This window comes from Mobula hypostoma, chromosome 8, assembly GCF_963921235.1.
Source record: "Mobula hypostoma chromosome 8, sMobHyp1.1, whole genome shotgun sequence".
Classification (NCBI taxonomy): Eukaryota; Metazoa; Chordata; class Chondrichthyes; order Myliobatiformes; family Myliobatidae; genus Mobula; species Mobula hypostoma.
This window is the reverse complement of record NC_086104.1, coordinates 147,818,004-147,832,028: the sequence shown is the minus strand read 5'-3', so window position 1 is coordinate 147,832,028 and position 14,025 is coordinate 147,818,004. Positions and strand designations below refer to the sequence as shown.

General features: G+C 44.4%; 1 protein-coding gene across 5 annotated transcripts in view; it reads left to right on the top strand.

The window, feature by feature from the left end:
• The window catches only part of LOC134351032 (dihydropyrimidinase-related protein 2), a 67,613-nt gene extending 53,859 nt beyond the window's left edge, over nt 1-13,754 (top strand). For 3 of the 5 annotated variants that reach the window (XM_063057016.1, XM_063057018.1, XM_063057020.1), the window contains exons 11-14: nt 3,739-3,909; nt 5,018-5,197; nt 8,098-8,269; nt 11,537-13,754. In XM_063057016.1, coding sequence (XP_062913086.1) covers nt 3,739-3,909; nt 5,018-5,197; nt 8,098-8,269; nt 11,537-11,628 — 615 coding nt within the window. In that variant the 3' untranslated portion in view covers nt 11,629-13,754. The remainder of the gene's footprint in view (nt 1-3,738; nt 3,910-5,017; nt 5,198-8,097; nt 8,270-11,536) is intronic. The other 2 variants (XM_063057017.1, XM_063057019.1) reach the window with 1 other exon arrangement.
• Nucleotides 13,755-14,025: the final 271 nt, after the last annotated feature.

Here is a 14,025-nt window from a genome sequence, read left to right as displayed (position 1 = left end):
ATGTACCGTAAAGAGAGGAGTGTCTGAGCTGAGAAACTGTGGCTGCTGAAGACAATTGTAGTGTTGCTATCAAAGGAGCTGATTTGAATTCAGATTATTGTCATGTATAGTAGAGTGCATTGAAATTCCTTGCTCTTGTGAGGCTTTCATAGTAAACATGGTAGTAGTAAATACAACAATAAATAGAGCAACAAGTACAAAACTTAACAGCAGTGTGGATATCACCATCACCATCATCATCATCACCATCATCACCACCATCACCATCACCATCACCATCATAACCACCATCACCATCATCATCACCATTACCACCACCATTACTATCACCATTATCACCAGCATCACCATCACCATCATCACCATCACCATCACCATCACCATCATCATCACCATCATAACCACCATCACCATCATCATCACCACTACCACCACCATTACTATCACCATTATCACCAGCATCACCACCACCACCATCATCGACGTCACCACCATCGTCACCACCACCATCAATGTCACCATCATCACCAATATCACCATTATTATCCTCATTATGTGTCGTGTATTTCATTGACCATGATTGTTCTTGGCAAATTTTTCTGCAGAAGTGGTTTGCCGTTGCCTTCTTCTGGGCAGTGTCTTTACAAGTCGGGTGACCCCGGCCATTATCAATTCTCTTCAGTGATTGTCTGGTTAGCATCAGTGGTTGCATAACCAGGACTTATGATATGCGCCAACTGCTCATATGACCATCCACCACCTGCTCCAATGGCTTCATGTGACCTTGGTTTGCGGGGGGAGGTGTTGGAGGTGATGGTGGGCTAAGCAGATACTACATACGTTATCTCTTTCATTCCCAGGATCATTCAAGGGTGAGCTGCAGGCTAGTGGAGGGAAGGACCACCTTACAACTCCACCACCCCGCCACTCAGGTGCCGGATATAGCAGTGCAGAAAGAAATGCTGAACTGACGGTTATGGCAGAGGCAGGCATTTATCCTGTTGTTACTTGTGGATGGAGATGATTGCACAGGCTGCATATTGTATATCATTCCCAAAATCTAGTCAATAAAACCAAAATTGGGAAGTGGTGAGCAATGCAGAACCACTACTTAGTGTGTCTGATGTCAGCAAATCAGTGGTAGTTGAAATAGAGTGTAAGGTCAGACACATTGGTAGAAGGAATATAGACACAGACTATTTTCTAAATCGGGAGCGAATTCAGAAATCAGAAGAGCAGAGGGACTTTGGAGCCCTGGTGCTGAATACCCTAAGGGTTAACTTGCAGGTTGATTCAGTAGTAAGGGAGGTAAATGTAATGTTAAAATTCAAAGTAAATTTTATTGCCAAAGTTATATATATGTCACCATATACAACCTTGAGATTCCATTTTCTTGTGGGCATACTCAGCAAATCTACAGAATGTAACTATAACAGAATCAATGTTAGCATCCATTTCAAGAGGTCTAGGATAAAAAGAGCAAAGATGTAATGCTGAGACTTAAGGCATTTTTCAGACTGCACCTAGAGTATTGTGAGCAGTTTTGGACCTCGTTTCCGAGAAAGATTGTGCTGGCATTGGAGAGGGTCCAGAGAAAGTTCACAAGATTGATACTGGGAATGAAAGAGTTGATGTATGGAGAACATTTGATAGCTCTGGGTCTGTACTTGCTAGAGTGTAGACAAAGAGGGGGCCGGGGATGTCATTGAAACCTGCCGAACATTGAAAGGCCTGGATAGAATTGACATGGAGAGGATATTTCCTTTGGTCAGGGAGTCTACAACCAGAGAGCACAGTCTCAATAGAAGGATGTCCCTTCAGAACAGAGGTGAGGAAGAACTTCTTTACCCAGAGACCATAAGACACAGGAGCAGAATTAGGTCCTATCCGCCATTCAATCCTGTCTGAATTATTAACCATCACAATCCCATTCTTCTGCCTTCTCCCTGCAACTTTAACACCCTTACTAATCAAGAACCTATCAACCTTCGCTTTAAATATACCCAATGACTTGGGCCTCCATAGCCATCTGTGGCAGTGAATTTCACTATCTGTCTAAAAAAAATCCTCCTCATCTATGTTCTAAAGGAACATACTTCTATTCTGAGGCTGAACCTGGATTCCCCACTACAGGAAACATCTTCTCCATGTCCATTCTATCTCGGTCTTTAAATATCTGAGGGGTTTCAATGAGGGCACCATCGTAGCACAGCAGTTGGCACAACACTGTTACAGCTCAGGGCATCTGAGTTAAGGGTTTGTGCAATCTCTCCGTGACTACGTGGGATTCCTCTGGGTGTTCCAGTTTCCTCCCACAGTCCAAAGAGATACCAGTTTGATTATTAGATTATTGGATTATGAGGACACGCAGTCCTCTTTTATTGTCATTTAGTAATGCATGCATTTAGAAATGATACAATATTCCTCCGGTGTGATATCACAAAACACAGGACAGACCAAGACTGAAAAACTAACAAAAACCACATAATTATAACATATAGTTACAACAGTGCAACAATACCATAACTTGATGAAGAACAGGCCATGGCACAGTAAAAAAGTTCAAAGTCTCTCGAATGTCCCACATCTCACGCAGATGGAAGAAGGAAGAAAACTCTCCCTGCCATGCCCGACCACAGTCTGACTCTGAGTTGTCCGAAAACTTCGAGCCTCCGATCAGCCCTCCGACACCGAGTACTGAGCGCCATCTCTGCCGAATGCTTCGACCCCAGCCTCGGTCACCAGCAGCAGGCAAAGCCGGGAATTTTGGGGCCTTTCCTCCGGAAGATTCTCGATCGCCCAGTAACAGCGGCAGCGAACCGGGCATTTCAGAAATTTCTCCAGATGTTCCTCTGCTTCTTACGTCTGTCTCCATCAAATCAGAATTGTCCACGGCCCCTATTTAACAGAGACAATATCATTTCACCAGAGAGCTGCGTGCGCTGCGTCGCTCCGCCATCTTCTTCTCCCGCCTACAGGTCATTGTAAATTGTCCTGTGGTTAGGCTCATGTTAGAGGTGGGTTGCTGGGCTGGAACTGTCTGCATCTCCAACTACATCACATAAGGAGTGCAAAACTGCTTACAGTTCTCCAAGGGCAGTCTCATCAATGCTTTATAAAGCTTCAGCATTACATTTTTGCTTTTATATTCTAGTCCGCTCCAAGTGAATGGTAATGATGTATGTGAATTCCTTATCACCTCCTCAGCCTGTGAACTTTAATATTGGTGAATCTGTGGAATTCATCACCAACTGGAGGTTGATCGGTTCTTGATTAGTAATGGTGTCTAAGCTTATGGGGAGAGGACAGGAGAATGGGATTGAGAAGGAAATATGATTGGGTGGTGGAACAGACTTGATGGGACAAATGACTCATGTCTTATGGTCAAACCTGGGGTTGGAGGGCTGTACGATAAACTCCTGTCCCATCGTTTCGGCCCGCACTCAAAGAATGACTGGTCTGTATTGATGACTTTGTGTTTTGATGTTTTTATATTTGTGTGTTGGGGGAGGGGGCATTTGATGTTTGCCTTTGAATGGGTTTGAACGGGTTCCATGGTGTTTCTTTGTTTTGAGGCTGTCTGTGGGAAGATGAATCTCAGGGTTGTATAATGCATATGTACTTTGATAATAAATGTACTTTAAATCTTTGAATCTTGAATCTCTTGGCTCTTCATTTCCAGTGACTGAGTCTGAGCTCCTTGACTGAGATGTTTTCTGTTTTGTTTTAAATACCCAGGTCTCTGGCAAAATGGATGAGAATCAATTTGTGGCCGTGACCAGCACCAATGCAGCCAAGATTTTTAACTTGTACCCGAGGAAGGGCCGTATCGCTGTGGGTTCGGATGCAGACCTTGTCATCTGGGACCCTGACATGGTCAAGACAATCACTGCAAAGAATCATAACCTGGTGGGTTGCCCGGGTTCTGCTGCAGTTCATGTGACATCACATGAGCAATGGGTCATGTGGTCTGTGAGCTTCTACACAAACCATTATGTTCACTGCTCATTTATACACGTACTGTACTCAAATACTGACCAGGACTTATGCTGGAGTTGCTCCGTCTCCACTGCCAAAAGAACAAAGGAAATGGAACATCACCATACAGGAACAGGCTCTTTGGCCCATATGTCTGTGCTGAGCATGATGCCAATTTAAACCGTGCCTTGCCTGTACCTGGTCGAAATCCCTGAATTCGCTACCTGTTTGAGTGTCTGTTTAAAAGCCCTTCATTGTATCTGTTTCTACCATCTAGCCGAATGAGGGGAGATTTGATATAGTTTTATATACTTCTATCTTTGGTATAGAGGGTAAATACAAGCAGGCTTTTTTTCAACTGAGGTTGGGTGAGACTACAACTAGAAGTCATGGGTTAAGAGTGAGAGGTGAAATGATTAAGGGGAACCAGATTTGGGGGGGGTGCAGTTCTACACTCAGAGTGATCAGAGTCTGGAAGAGGCTGCCAGTGGGAGTGGTGGTGGTTTGAATTCAACATTTAAGAGAGGTGTGGGGAAGTATATGGATGTGCGGGCAGTGGAGGGTTTTGGTCCAGGCACAGGATGATGGAACTAGGCAGGATAATAGTTTGGCACAGACTAGATGGGCAGAAGGGCCTGTTCCTGTGTTGTAGTGTTCTATGCCTTTATGACACTTCTCCATTCAGTGTGTTCCAGGCTGTGTGTGTGTGTGTGTGTGTGTGTAATGAACCTACCACATTAATCTGTTTTAAACTTACCCCTTCTCCTAAAGCTGTGCCCTCTAGTGGGGGCGTGGAGAAAGACACTGACTACTTACCCTATCTGTGCCTACTCATTTTGTATGCCGCCCCCCCCTCAGCCTCCAGAGAAAACTGTCCAAGTTTGTCCAGCCTCTCCTTATAGTTAATAGTCTGTAACCGAGGCACCATTCTGGTGATTCTCTTCCGCACCCTCTCTACAGCCACCCCACTGTGTTGCTTTTACAGAGGTGACTTAACGCTAGTGCACGCCCAGTACACTTTCTCTCTTGTTGCATCCAGGCAGTGGAGTACAATATCTTTGAAGGGATGGAGTGCCGTGGTGGCCCTTTGGTAGTGATCAGCCAAGGGAAGATAGTCCTGGAGGATGGAATAATGCATGCTTCCGAGGGCTCTGGGCGCTATATCCCCAAGAAGGCATTCCCCGACTACGTGTACAAGAGGATTAAAGCAAGGAGCAAGGTAAAGGGTTTTCTGTCGTTTATTTGTCAAGAATAGCTTTATTTGTGACATGTACATCGAAACATAGAGTGAGATGCATCATTTGCATCAACAGCCAACACGGTCCAAATGTTTACTGGGGGCAGCCGGCAAGTGTAGCCATGCTTCCGACCGCCAACATAGCATGCCCATCATTTACTAATCTTTATTAATCTGTGCATTTTAGGAATGGGGGTTTCCGAATGAAAACTCCATGTGGTCATAGCTAGAATGTGCAAACTCCTTACAGACAGAGGCAAGCATGCTAGCTGCTATGCTGCCCCCAACTTTATTGGGGTGAGAATGCATGGCTGTCAGTTTCTAGCATTTTGCATGCAGTTCCACACTTCCCTCCAGACTCTATGTTTTGCCCTGAGTGAGCGAAGTGTCGTGCTTTCCTGTCTGGAAAAGTTCCCTGTAATTGGAGACCAATCCCACGTTACCCTTGGAGACAGCTGCTGTACTGATAAATAATTCGTTCATTAGAACATAGAAGAGTACAGCAGAGATATAGGCATTTCAGCCCGTTGTACCTGTGTTGACCACGGTGCCAATCTAACCCATTGGCTTGCAAATATTATAAGACCATAAGACGTAGGAGCAGAATTGGACCATTCAGCTCATCGAGCCTCTCCCGTCATTTCATCATGGCTGATTTATTGTCTCTGTCAACCTCATTCTTCTGCCTTCTCCCAACAACCTTTGGTGTTCTTACTAATCAAGAATCTGTCAACCTCAACTTTAAATATACCCAATGACTTGCCCTCCTCAGCTGTCAGTAGGAATTAATTCCACAGATTCACCATCATCTGGCGAAAGAAATTCCTCCTCATTTTTGTTCTAAAGGAATGTCATTCTTAATTTGAGGCTGTGCCCTCTGATCTTAGACTCCCTCATTATAGGATCAGTTCCCTCTGTGATCATGGTCTGATTAAATCTCTGTCATATCTACTTCTTTCACCTAAGCTGGCAGCATATTCCAGCCACCTGCCACTCTTAAAAACTCCATAAATGTCTTTAAAACTTTCCCCTTTTCATCTTAAGTGAATGTCCCCTTAGCATTTGACTCTTCTGCCCTGGGGGTGGGGGGGCGGGGTAGAGACGACTATGGTGGTCCACTCTATCTGTGTCCCTTATAATTTTATATCCTTTTCTCAAGTCGTACCTGAGCCTTCAGTGTTTCAGAGAAATCAATCCAAGTTTGTCCCTTATAGCTAATGTTCTCTTATCCAGCCACCATTCTGGTGATTCTCTACTGCATCCTCTCCAAAGCCTCCACATGCTTCCTGTAATGCGACAACCAGAATTACACATACTGCTCCAAGTGCAGCCTAACCAGTTTTCTACGATTGCTGTAGTCCTGTGCTAACTATAACTTACTTTAAGATAAACCATGGTCTTTCTATCTATTCTTCACATAAAGGTTGCTTTCATTTTTGTGACTTTGATCAGCAGTTTAGTTCCAAACCTAACTGTCTAGCCGGAGACAAGGCCACTTCTCTGCTCCTTCTACCCAAATACAGTGTTGATAATCATATAAAAAAAAACGCAAACCTGCAGTTGCTGAAAATATGAAGTAAATTAAGAAAATGTTGCTGGCATTTTGCCAGCAGGTCAGGCAAGTTCAAAGTATAGTTATTATCAAAGTATATATACATGATACAATCTTGAGATTCATCCCCTAACAGGGACAAAACAAAGAAATTCAAAAGAACCCATAAAAAAAAATCACCAGACACCCAAAAATCAAATCATGCAAACAATAATTGCAAGTATATAGTGCACTGAACTGAAGATCACAAACACAGTTGACCCCAGACCCTAGTTCAGTTCAGTTCAGAGCAGAGCAGCAAGCTGAACCTTGCCTCGGGCTATCACACCCTGACCTTTTCAATGTGGCTGGGCACTTAAATTTTCCAAACTCTGGGTGCAGTGGCATCAGTAAGCTCTGGGGTGTGGACCCTGCTGCCTGGATTCGGCCTGTACCCGACCTTTCCAATTCAGCCCCTCATTTAAACTGATGTCCAAACGTTGGGTTCAGTTGCTTTGGTATTTCCTGGGGCCTGGGGCCTGGACCCTGCCACCTGGATTCAGCCTGTACCTGGCCACCTTTCCAATTCGGCCTGGCGTTTAGATTGGTCAAACCTGAGGCCTTGCACGCTTATGGCTGCGGCAATGTCGCTAGCCAGTTGTTGAGGTTCAACAGCACCATCTTAAACCAGCATATGTGGAAAGAGAAAGATAGTTAAGTTTCCAGATTTGGCAAGGGCTCTTCGACCTGAGATGTCGACTGTTTCTCTCACCACATGTGCTGTCTGACCTGCTGTGTATTCGTGCATTTTTTGTTTTTTTGTTACAGCAACAGATGTTCCTGAACAGTCTCTGGCAAGAAAGACTTCCATTTCTGCCCTGATTCTTATAATCTTGAGACCACAAAACATTTTAACATCTGATGGGGTCCTTCAATCCCGAAAGCACTGCAGGCAGGCACTACAAAGCAAACGGCTAAATGTTGGATTTTAGTGTGGATGACAGAGAGAGAACTGTTGGTCAAGGTGATGAGGTTATTTTCTTGCTCTTAAAACAACACTGTGAGCTCTTTGCACACTCCCGCGGGCCTCTACCTGCCATCCGAAAGGAGACAGGCCTGCCAGGTTGGGGACATCTGTGAAGCTTGATTTTCCTTGCTGCCAGGAGAAGCCTATATAGGAGGCTGTTCATTCAGGGCCTTACTTTATTTTGAGTCTTTGTGGGAGAAGGGGGGGCACGTAGTGTTGACTGAAAGCAGTGGACAGATGTACCCATTGCCCTGATATAGGGTGTGTGGTTTTACCCTCTCTCCCATGAGTGAACTTTGACCCTGCATCTTTTCTTTCTCCTAGTTAACAGAACTGCGAGGTGTCCCCCGGGGTCTCTATGACGGCCCTGTCTGTGAGGTTTCAGTGACTCCTAAATCCGTCACGCCCGCTTCCTCTGCAAGGACCTCACCTGCAAAGCAGCAAGTACCCCCAGTTCGGAACCTTCACCAGTCAGGATTCAGTTTGTCTGGTAAATGTGTGTTTCCTCTTTTATTCTGTCTTGGCATTTAAAATTGTGTTTGCATTAACAAAATGTCTGACATTGGTGTTGGGAGGGGAGGGAGGGAGGAGGGAGCGTCGACTCAGACCATGAGAGGCCTGCGTCGGGCATTTTCATGCCTTACAAAGCGCAGAGTGGAAGTCTGTGTGGGGCGCCACTCCTCGCACAGACTCGAGCAATGTGTGATTAAGTGCCTTGCTCAAGGACACAAACACGCAGCCAGAGCTGAGGCTCGAACTAGCAATCTTGAGGTAACTAGACGAACACCTTAACCACCTGGCCACAGGAAGTAGTTGGGTTCCCTTGCATTATTAATCATGGAAGGTCAGTGTGCAGGTGTTGCATTGCTTTATTATTGTCACACGTACCAAGATACCATGAAAGGCTCGTCTTGCGTACTGCTCATACAGATCAAGCCATCACACAGTGTATTGAGGTAGAACAAAGTGCAGGTAAACAATGAAGTGTAAGATCATAAGGAGGCATGGTAGCATAGTGGTTAGCACCATGTTTTACGGTACTAGCGACCGGGGTTCAATTCCCGCCGCTGCCTGTAAGGAGTTTGTACGTTCTCCAGGTGGGATTCCTCTGGGTGTTTTCTAAAGATGTGCTGGTGGGTAGGTTAATTGTCCCGTGATTAGGCTAGGGTTAAATTGGGGGTTGCTAGGTGGCACGGCTCAAAGGGCCGGAGGGGCATATTCTGCGCTGTATCTCAATAAATAAGTAAATAAATAGATATGTGAGGTGAAGAGTCAATCTTAACATGCAAAACGTCTATTCAGATAGAGTCTGATAGTGTAAATGTAACTTTGCTGGATCAAATAACAACAGCACAAAAAGATCGTTACTTATCTTTTCACCAGTTTATTTCTTCGAGCTCAGCCGGCGAGTGAACTTGGACCCGACATCAGAGAGAGAATCTTTCTCATCTCCCCGGCAGTTCTACAAGTTCACTGCCTGATGTCAAAATTGTCAGAAGTTATGAGGCCACTGATACAAAAGAACAATCAATTTGATAACCATTCCGGCCAAGTCAATGGACTATTGATGCAAAAGTACAATCAATTTATTAGACACTCCAGCCATCTTAATTAAAGAAAGGAATGTCCTACCTGGTTTGTTGGAGCCACAACTTAATTACAAAGATAAGAACATCCGTCAAATTTATGCTTTAATTAAGAAAGGAATGTTCTGTCTAATTTCCATCAGGTACTGCTTTTTGTCAAAATCAAAAGGTGTGAAAAGCCCAGAGACATCTTATGTGGATCTGGGTGAACTTTAACCCTGATCTTGCTCCAAAGAAGGCAGCTGTGAGACATTATTCAAACACACTGCAGTCACAGACATAGTCAGTACTGAATCCATTGTTTACAGGAATCTTGAGAATCCCCCATTCCCTTAAACTTTATCAATAGTAGTGGCAAACACGAAGAATTCTGCAGATGCTGGAAATTCAAGCAACACACATCAAAGTTGTTGGTGAACGCAGGTGCTAGAGATGCGCAATAGCAGTGGGATAGTTTAATTGTCATTCAACCATACATGGATACCTGTGAATACAGCCAATTGAAACAGCGGTACTCTGGGGCCAGAGTGCAAAATGGTCACACACAGTCCAAGGCATACATAAGATATCAGTAAAATACAGCCACCCCATTCTGCAGGGATAACATTGCCTTTGTGAGGAGGTGTCTAACGGGGAACACCAGACTTGGGGATCCAAGAGGGAAGATGGACACCAACAAAGAGAGGGCGGCTGGCTCCAACTGCAGAGTGAGAAAGCACCCGCTAGAGATCTAGGACATGGGATCCATGGGTCCCTAACGTTAACTGAGGGGTCCGTGGAACCTAGGCTGGGAATCCCTCATCTTGAGCTTTACACCTGCAGCCCGGGACATTATGGTCATCTTGCTTTGGGGGTTGGCCAGTTCACTGTAACTCAGAAGAGGTGGCATCCATCTTTAAAGACCCTCACCATCCAGGACATGTCCTCTTTTACTGCTACCATCAGGGAGGAGGTACAGGAGCCTGAAGACCTCCACTTAATGTTTTAGGAGCATACTTTTCCCCTCTGAATGGTCTATGAATCTGTGACTGCTACCTCACTGTTCTTGTTTTGCACTACTTTGTATTGTAGCACAGTAATTTTTTGTCTTGCCCTGTACTGCTAGCACAAAGCAACAAATCTCACAAAATATTTCACTGGTACTCTTGATCCTGAGGAGAGCCCTCTGTCTGGTGGTCAGCTGTAAATGTGCAGGGGATTTGACCACTGATAGATCATGCAACTTTGGCCGGGTCCAGAGAATATAACGGAAGGCTGGCCCTCCCATACCCAATTGGCACCAACCACCAGAGGTGGCATTGATAATCGACCCATTCCACCCTTGCACCTATACAGCAGGGAATTAGGCCATTTAGTCCACCTCAACCATTGTGTCCACCAAACTAGTCACATTTGCCTACGTTTGGCCCATATTCCTCCAAGCCTCTCGTACTCATGCACTAATCCAAATATCATTTGAATACTGTTTTTGTACTGGTCTCAGCCACTGTAATTTTAACTCAAAAGTTCAAAGTTATTTTTTTTTTCAAAAGTACATACTGTATGCGTTGCCATATACTTTCACGACATTAATTTTCTTGCAAGCATTCACAGTGGAGCAAAGAAGTTGAAAGATTCAAAGTACATTTATTATCAATGTACGCAGTATACAACCCTGAGAATCATCTTCCCCACAGACAACCATGAAACAAAGTAACACCATGGAACCCGTTCAAAGAAAAACATCAACCCCCACCGCGTGCAAACAAAAAAAAAACAAATCACACAAATGGCACAAAAAATTGCAAAAATCACAATATAAAATCCAAAATTGAAAGAGGCAAAAGTGTTTGTTGTCTGCGGGTTGCCCCAATCAGAATTGACCAAATTAGCAACAAAGAAAGGAGCGGCCAGAAACCAGAACTACAACAAAATCAATAAAAAAATCTACGCATAAACAAAGACTAACAACGACTGAAGTATAAAGAAAGACAAATTGTGTAAATACAATAAATAGGTAACTAAATGATTAATAGATACTAAGAACACGAGTTGTGGATGCCTTGTAAGTGTATCTATAGGTTGTGGAAGTCTTGGACAGTTGAGTACCCAAGAGCTGCCACCAATGTGTTAGGGTGGTGTTTGTGGGGAGGTGTCCCACTTTGTGCAGACCTAACTCCTCCTCTCCTCCCCGCCAGGTGCGCAGGTAGACGACAACCTCCCTCGCCGTACTGGCCAGCGCATCGTGATGCCTCCTGGTGGCCACGCGAACATTACAACGCTCGGATGATCGCCCCGGTCGTTCACTGGTGCTGGTGAAGCTATCATCGTTCCTTCCATTTTTGTTTTTTTTCCCCCCCGTTTTTATTTTGGAAGAGCCTGTGACAGTTACTGTGGACAAGCAATCCTGGGTTCACGAGTACCTTTCCAGTGTTACATTAATCGACAACTTGTTGCCGTGAGGGAGCTTTGCGCTCTCTCTCCTCAAATCCATGTTCTGATGTGACGAGGTGCCCCAGGGTAGCTGGCTAATTTGAGAAACAAAGCACCTTGACTGAGGGAGGTAGGAGTGAATTCCAGAGACCCTCTGTGCAATGGAAGCATTGTTGTGGCAGACGTGTGAAACCTGAACCGGTGGGGAGGAGGGGTGATGTCGAGACAATGTGTGCGTGTGTCAGACCCCAGTCTGTTCTCAGTAGACACAGTATGGGATGCACAGTATAGCATTAGTATTTTAATTAGAAATGATTTTACTCATTGATTCATCACTTTTAAATAATACATATTTACTCACATTTTATTTAAATTTCACTAAGTGTGAAGAACATTCGTTTCCATAAAACTTGGTGCTTATTGAAAAGCAGGAGGTATAGGAACTGTAAAACTGAGATGGTGCCTGTGTATAAGTCTGGAAATAGATGTTGGTTTACATTTTCAATTTTGGCTGCTTGAACAGTGGAGGACGCTTTGAATCCCCTCTATCACCCAGCTTCAATATTCTTCCTCAGAAGACTATTGGGAACAGTTTGATCATAAGCTGTGGAGTAACCATCACATGGTGAAGTATTTGCACGTGTGCACACAGCAGAAAAGTGGTGACCCATGTGAGGCCGTGCCGGAAACCACAAAGATGGATCTTTAGATAATAAAGTAACGCTCACAGAATGCTGAGTTTCTCGACAGGTCAGGCAGTATCTATGGGAACGTTGACGTTTTGGGTTGGGACGCTTCACCAAACCTGATGAAGGGTTTCAACTTGATAGGTTCTTGATTGGTCAGGAATACGGGGAGAAGGCAGGGGTTTGGGGCTGAGAGGGAAAAAGGATCAGTCATGATAAAATGGTGGAGCCAAATGGTCTAATTCTGCTCCTATATGATGAGACTCTATAAGGGATTCCCAAGCTGGGGTCTACAGACCTCCTTGCTTAATGATATTGGTCCATGGCATAAAAAAAAGGTTGGGGACCACTTCTCCTCACCAATCCTGATGAAGGGTCTCAGCCTGAAACATCAACTCTTTATTTCTTTCAGTAGATGCTGCCTGACATACTGAGGTCCTTGAGCATTTTGTGTGTGTTACTCTGGATTTCCAGCATCTGCATAATCTCTTGTGTTGATCTTTAGATAAAAGGATATTCCGCATAACAAGCTTACACCTTCAGTCAGTTTTTATCCAGAAGAAGTGGGAGGAAATTTCTCCTCCCTTGTGTGTGATGAGTGCAGGTTTTAGCGATGTGATCCGTCGTGAACTCTGCCTTGAGAAAGTCTGTCCCTTTAGGACCAGGTTTCAAAGCAAGAGTTATAAGAAGGTGTAACAATATTGTGTGTGTGCGATGCATGCTGTATAGAGAGAGAGAAAGAAGAGTTTCTACCCCGAGGTATCTTCCTAGCTCCCTGTGGTTTGTGCTGCCCCCTCTCCTAGTGTGCTGCCTTACTTTGATCTCCAGCCGATGGGACTTCACTGCTGTCTTCCTCTCTGGGTGCTTTGGTCCACTTTGGCCAGCTTTCAATGTGATTTTTTTTCAGACCGCCAGCTAACAGCATGTCCATTGATAGCTAGTTTGAGTTTATCACCGAATAAGCCTCCTGCTACCTGGGCAGTTTTGTAGGTTAATTGACCGCAGTGACTTGATGCTCTGAAATTCATGGCAATTATGAAATGTAGTCTTGATGGATTTTTACATACAAGCCCTGTATTGCATTTTCCTGAAGAGGTGGGAACCAATGTGCGTAGTTGCATTACCGTTGGAAGGGTTAAGGATAATGCCCTTGTCTGTTTTGTCCCCTCGTACACTGTTGTGTTGAATGAAGTTGTGATTTGTTCCTCGAGAGAAGGCTGAAGACGAATAAAGTTTTACTGACCTGAACTCACAATAAAACAAATTGCTGTTTGACCGTCTAAGTGTGGTGGTGTTTGATGCCGGATTCTGGAGGTGTGCCTGACCAGTGCTTTTGGGTTAGGCAGCGTGCAAGACATGCATGTCACGCTCGTCCTGAATCTTCAAGTTCAAGTTTATTGTCAATCATCCATATGCATGTAGATTCAAAGATTTAAAGATTGAAAGTACATTTATTATCTAAGTATGTATGCAGTATACAACCCTGAGATTCGTCTTCCCACAGACAACCACAAAATAAAGAAAACCCGGAAACCCATTCAAAGTAAAGCATCAGCTAAACAAAATAA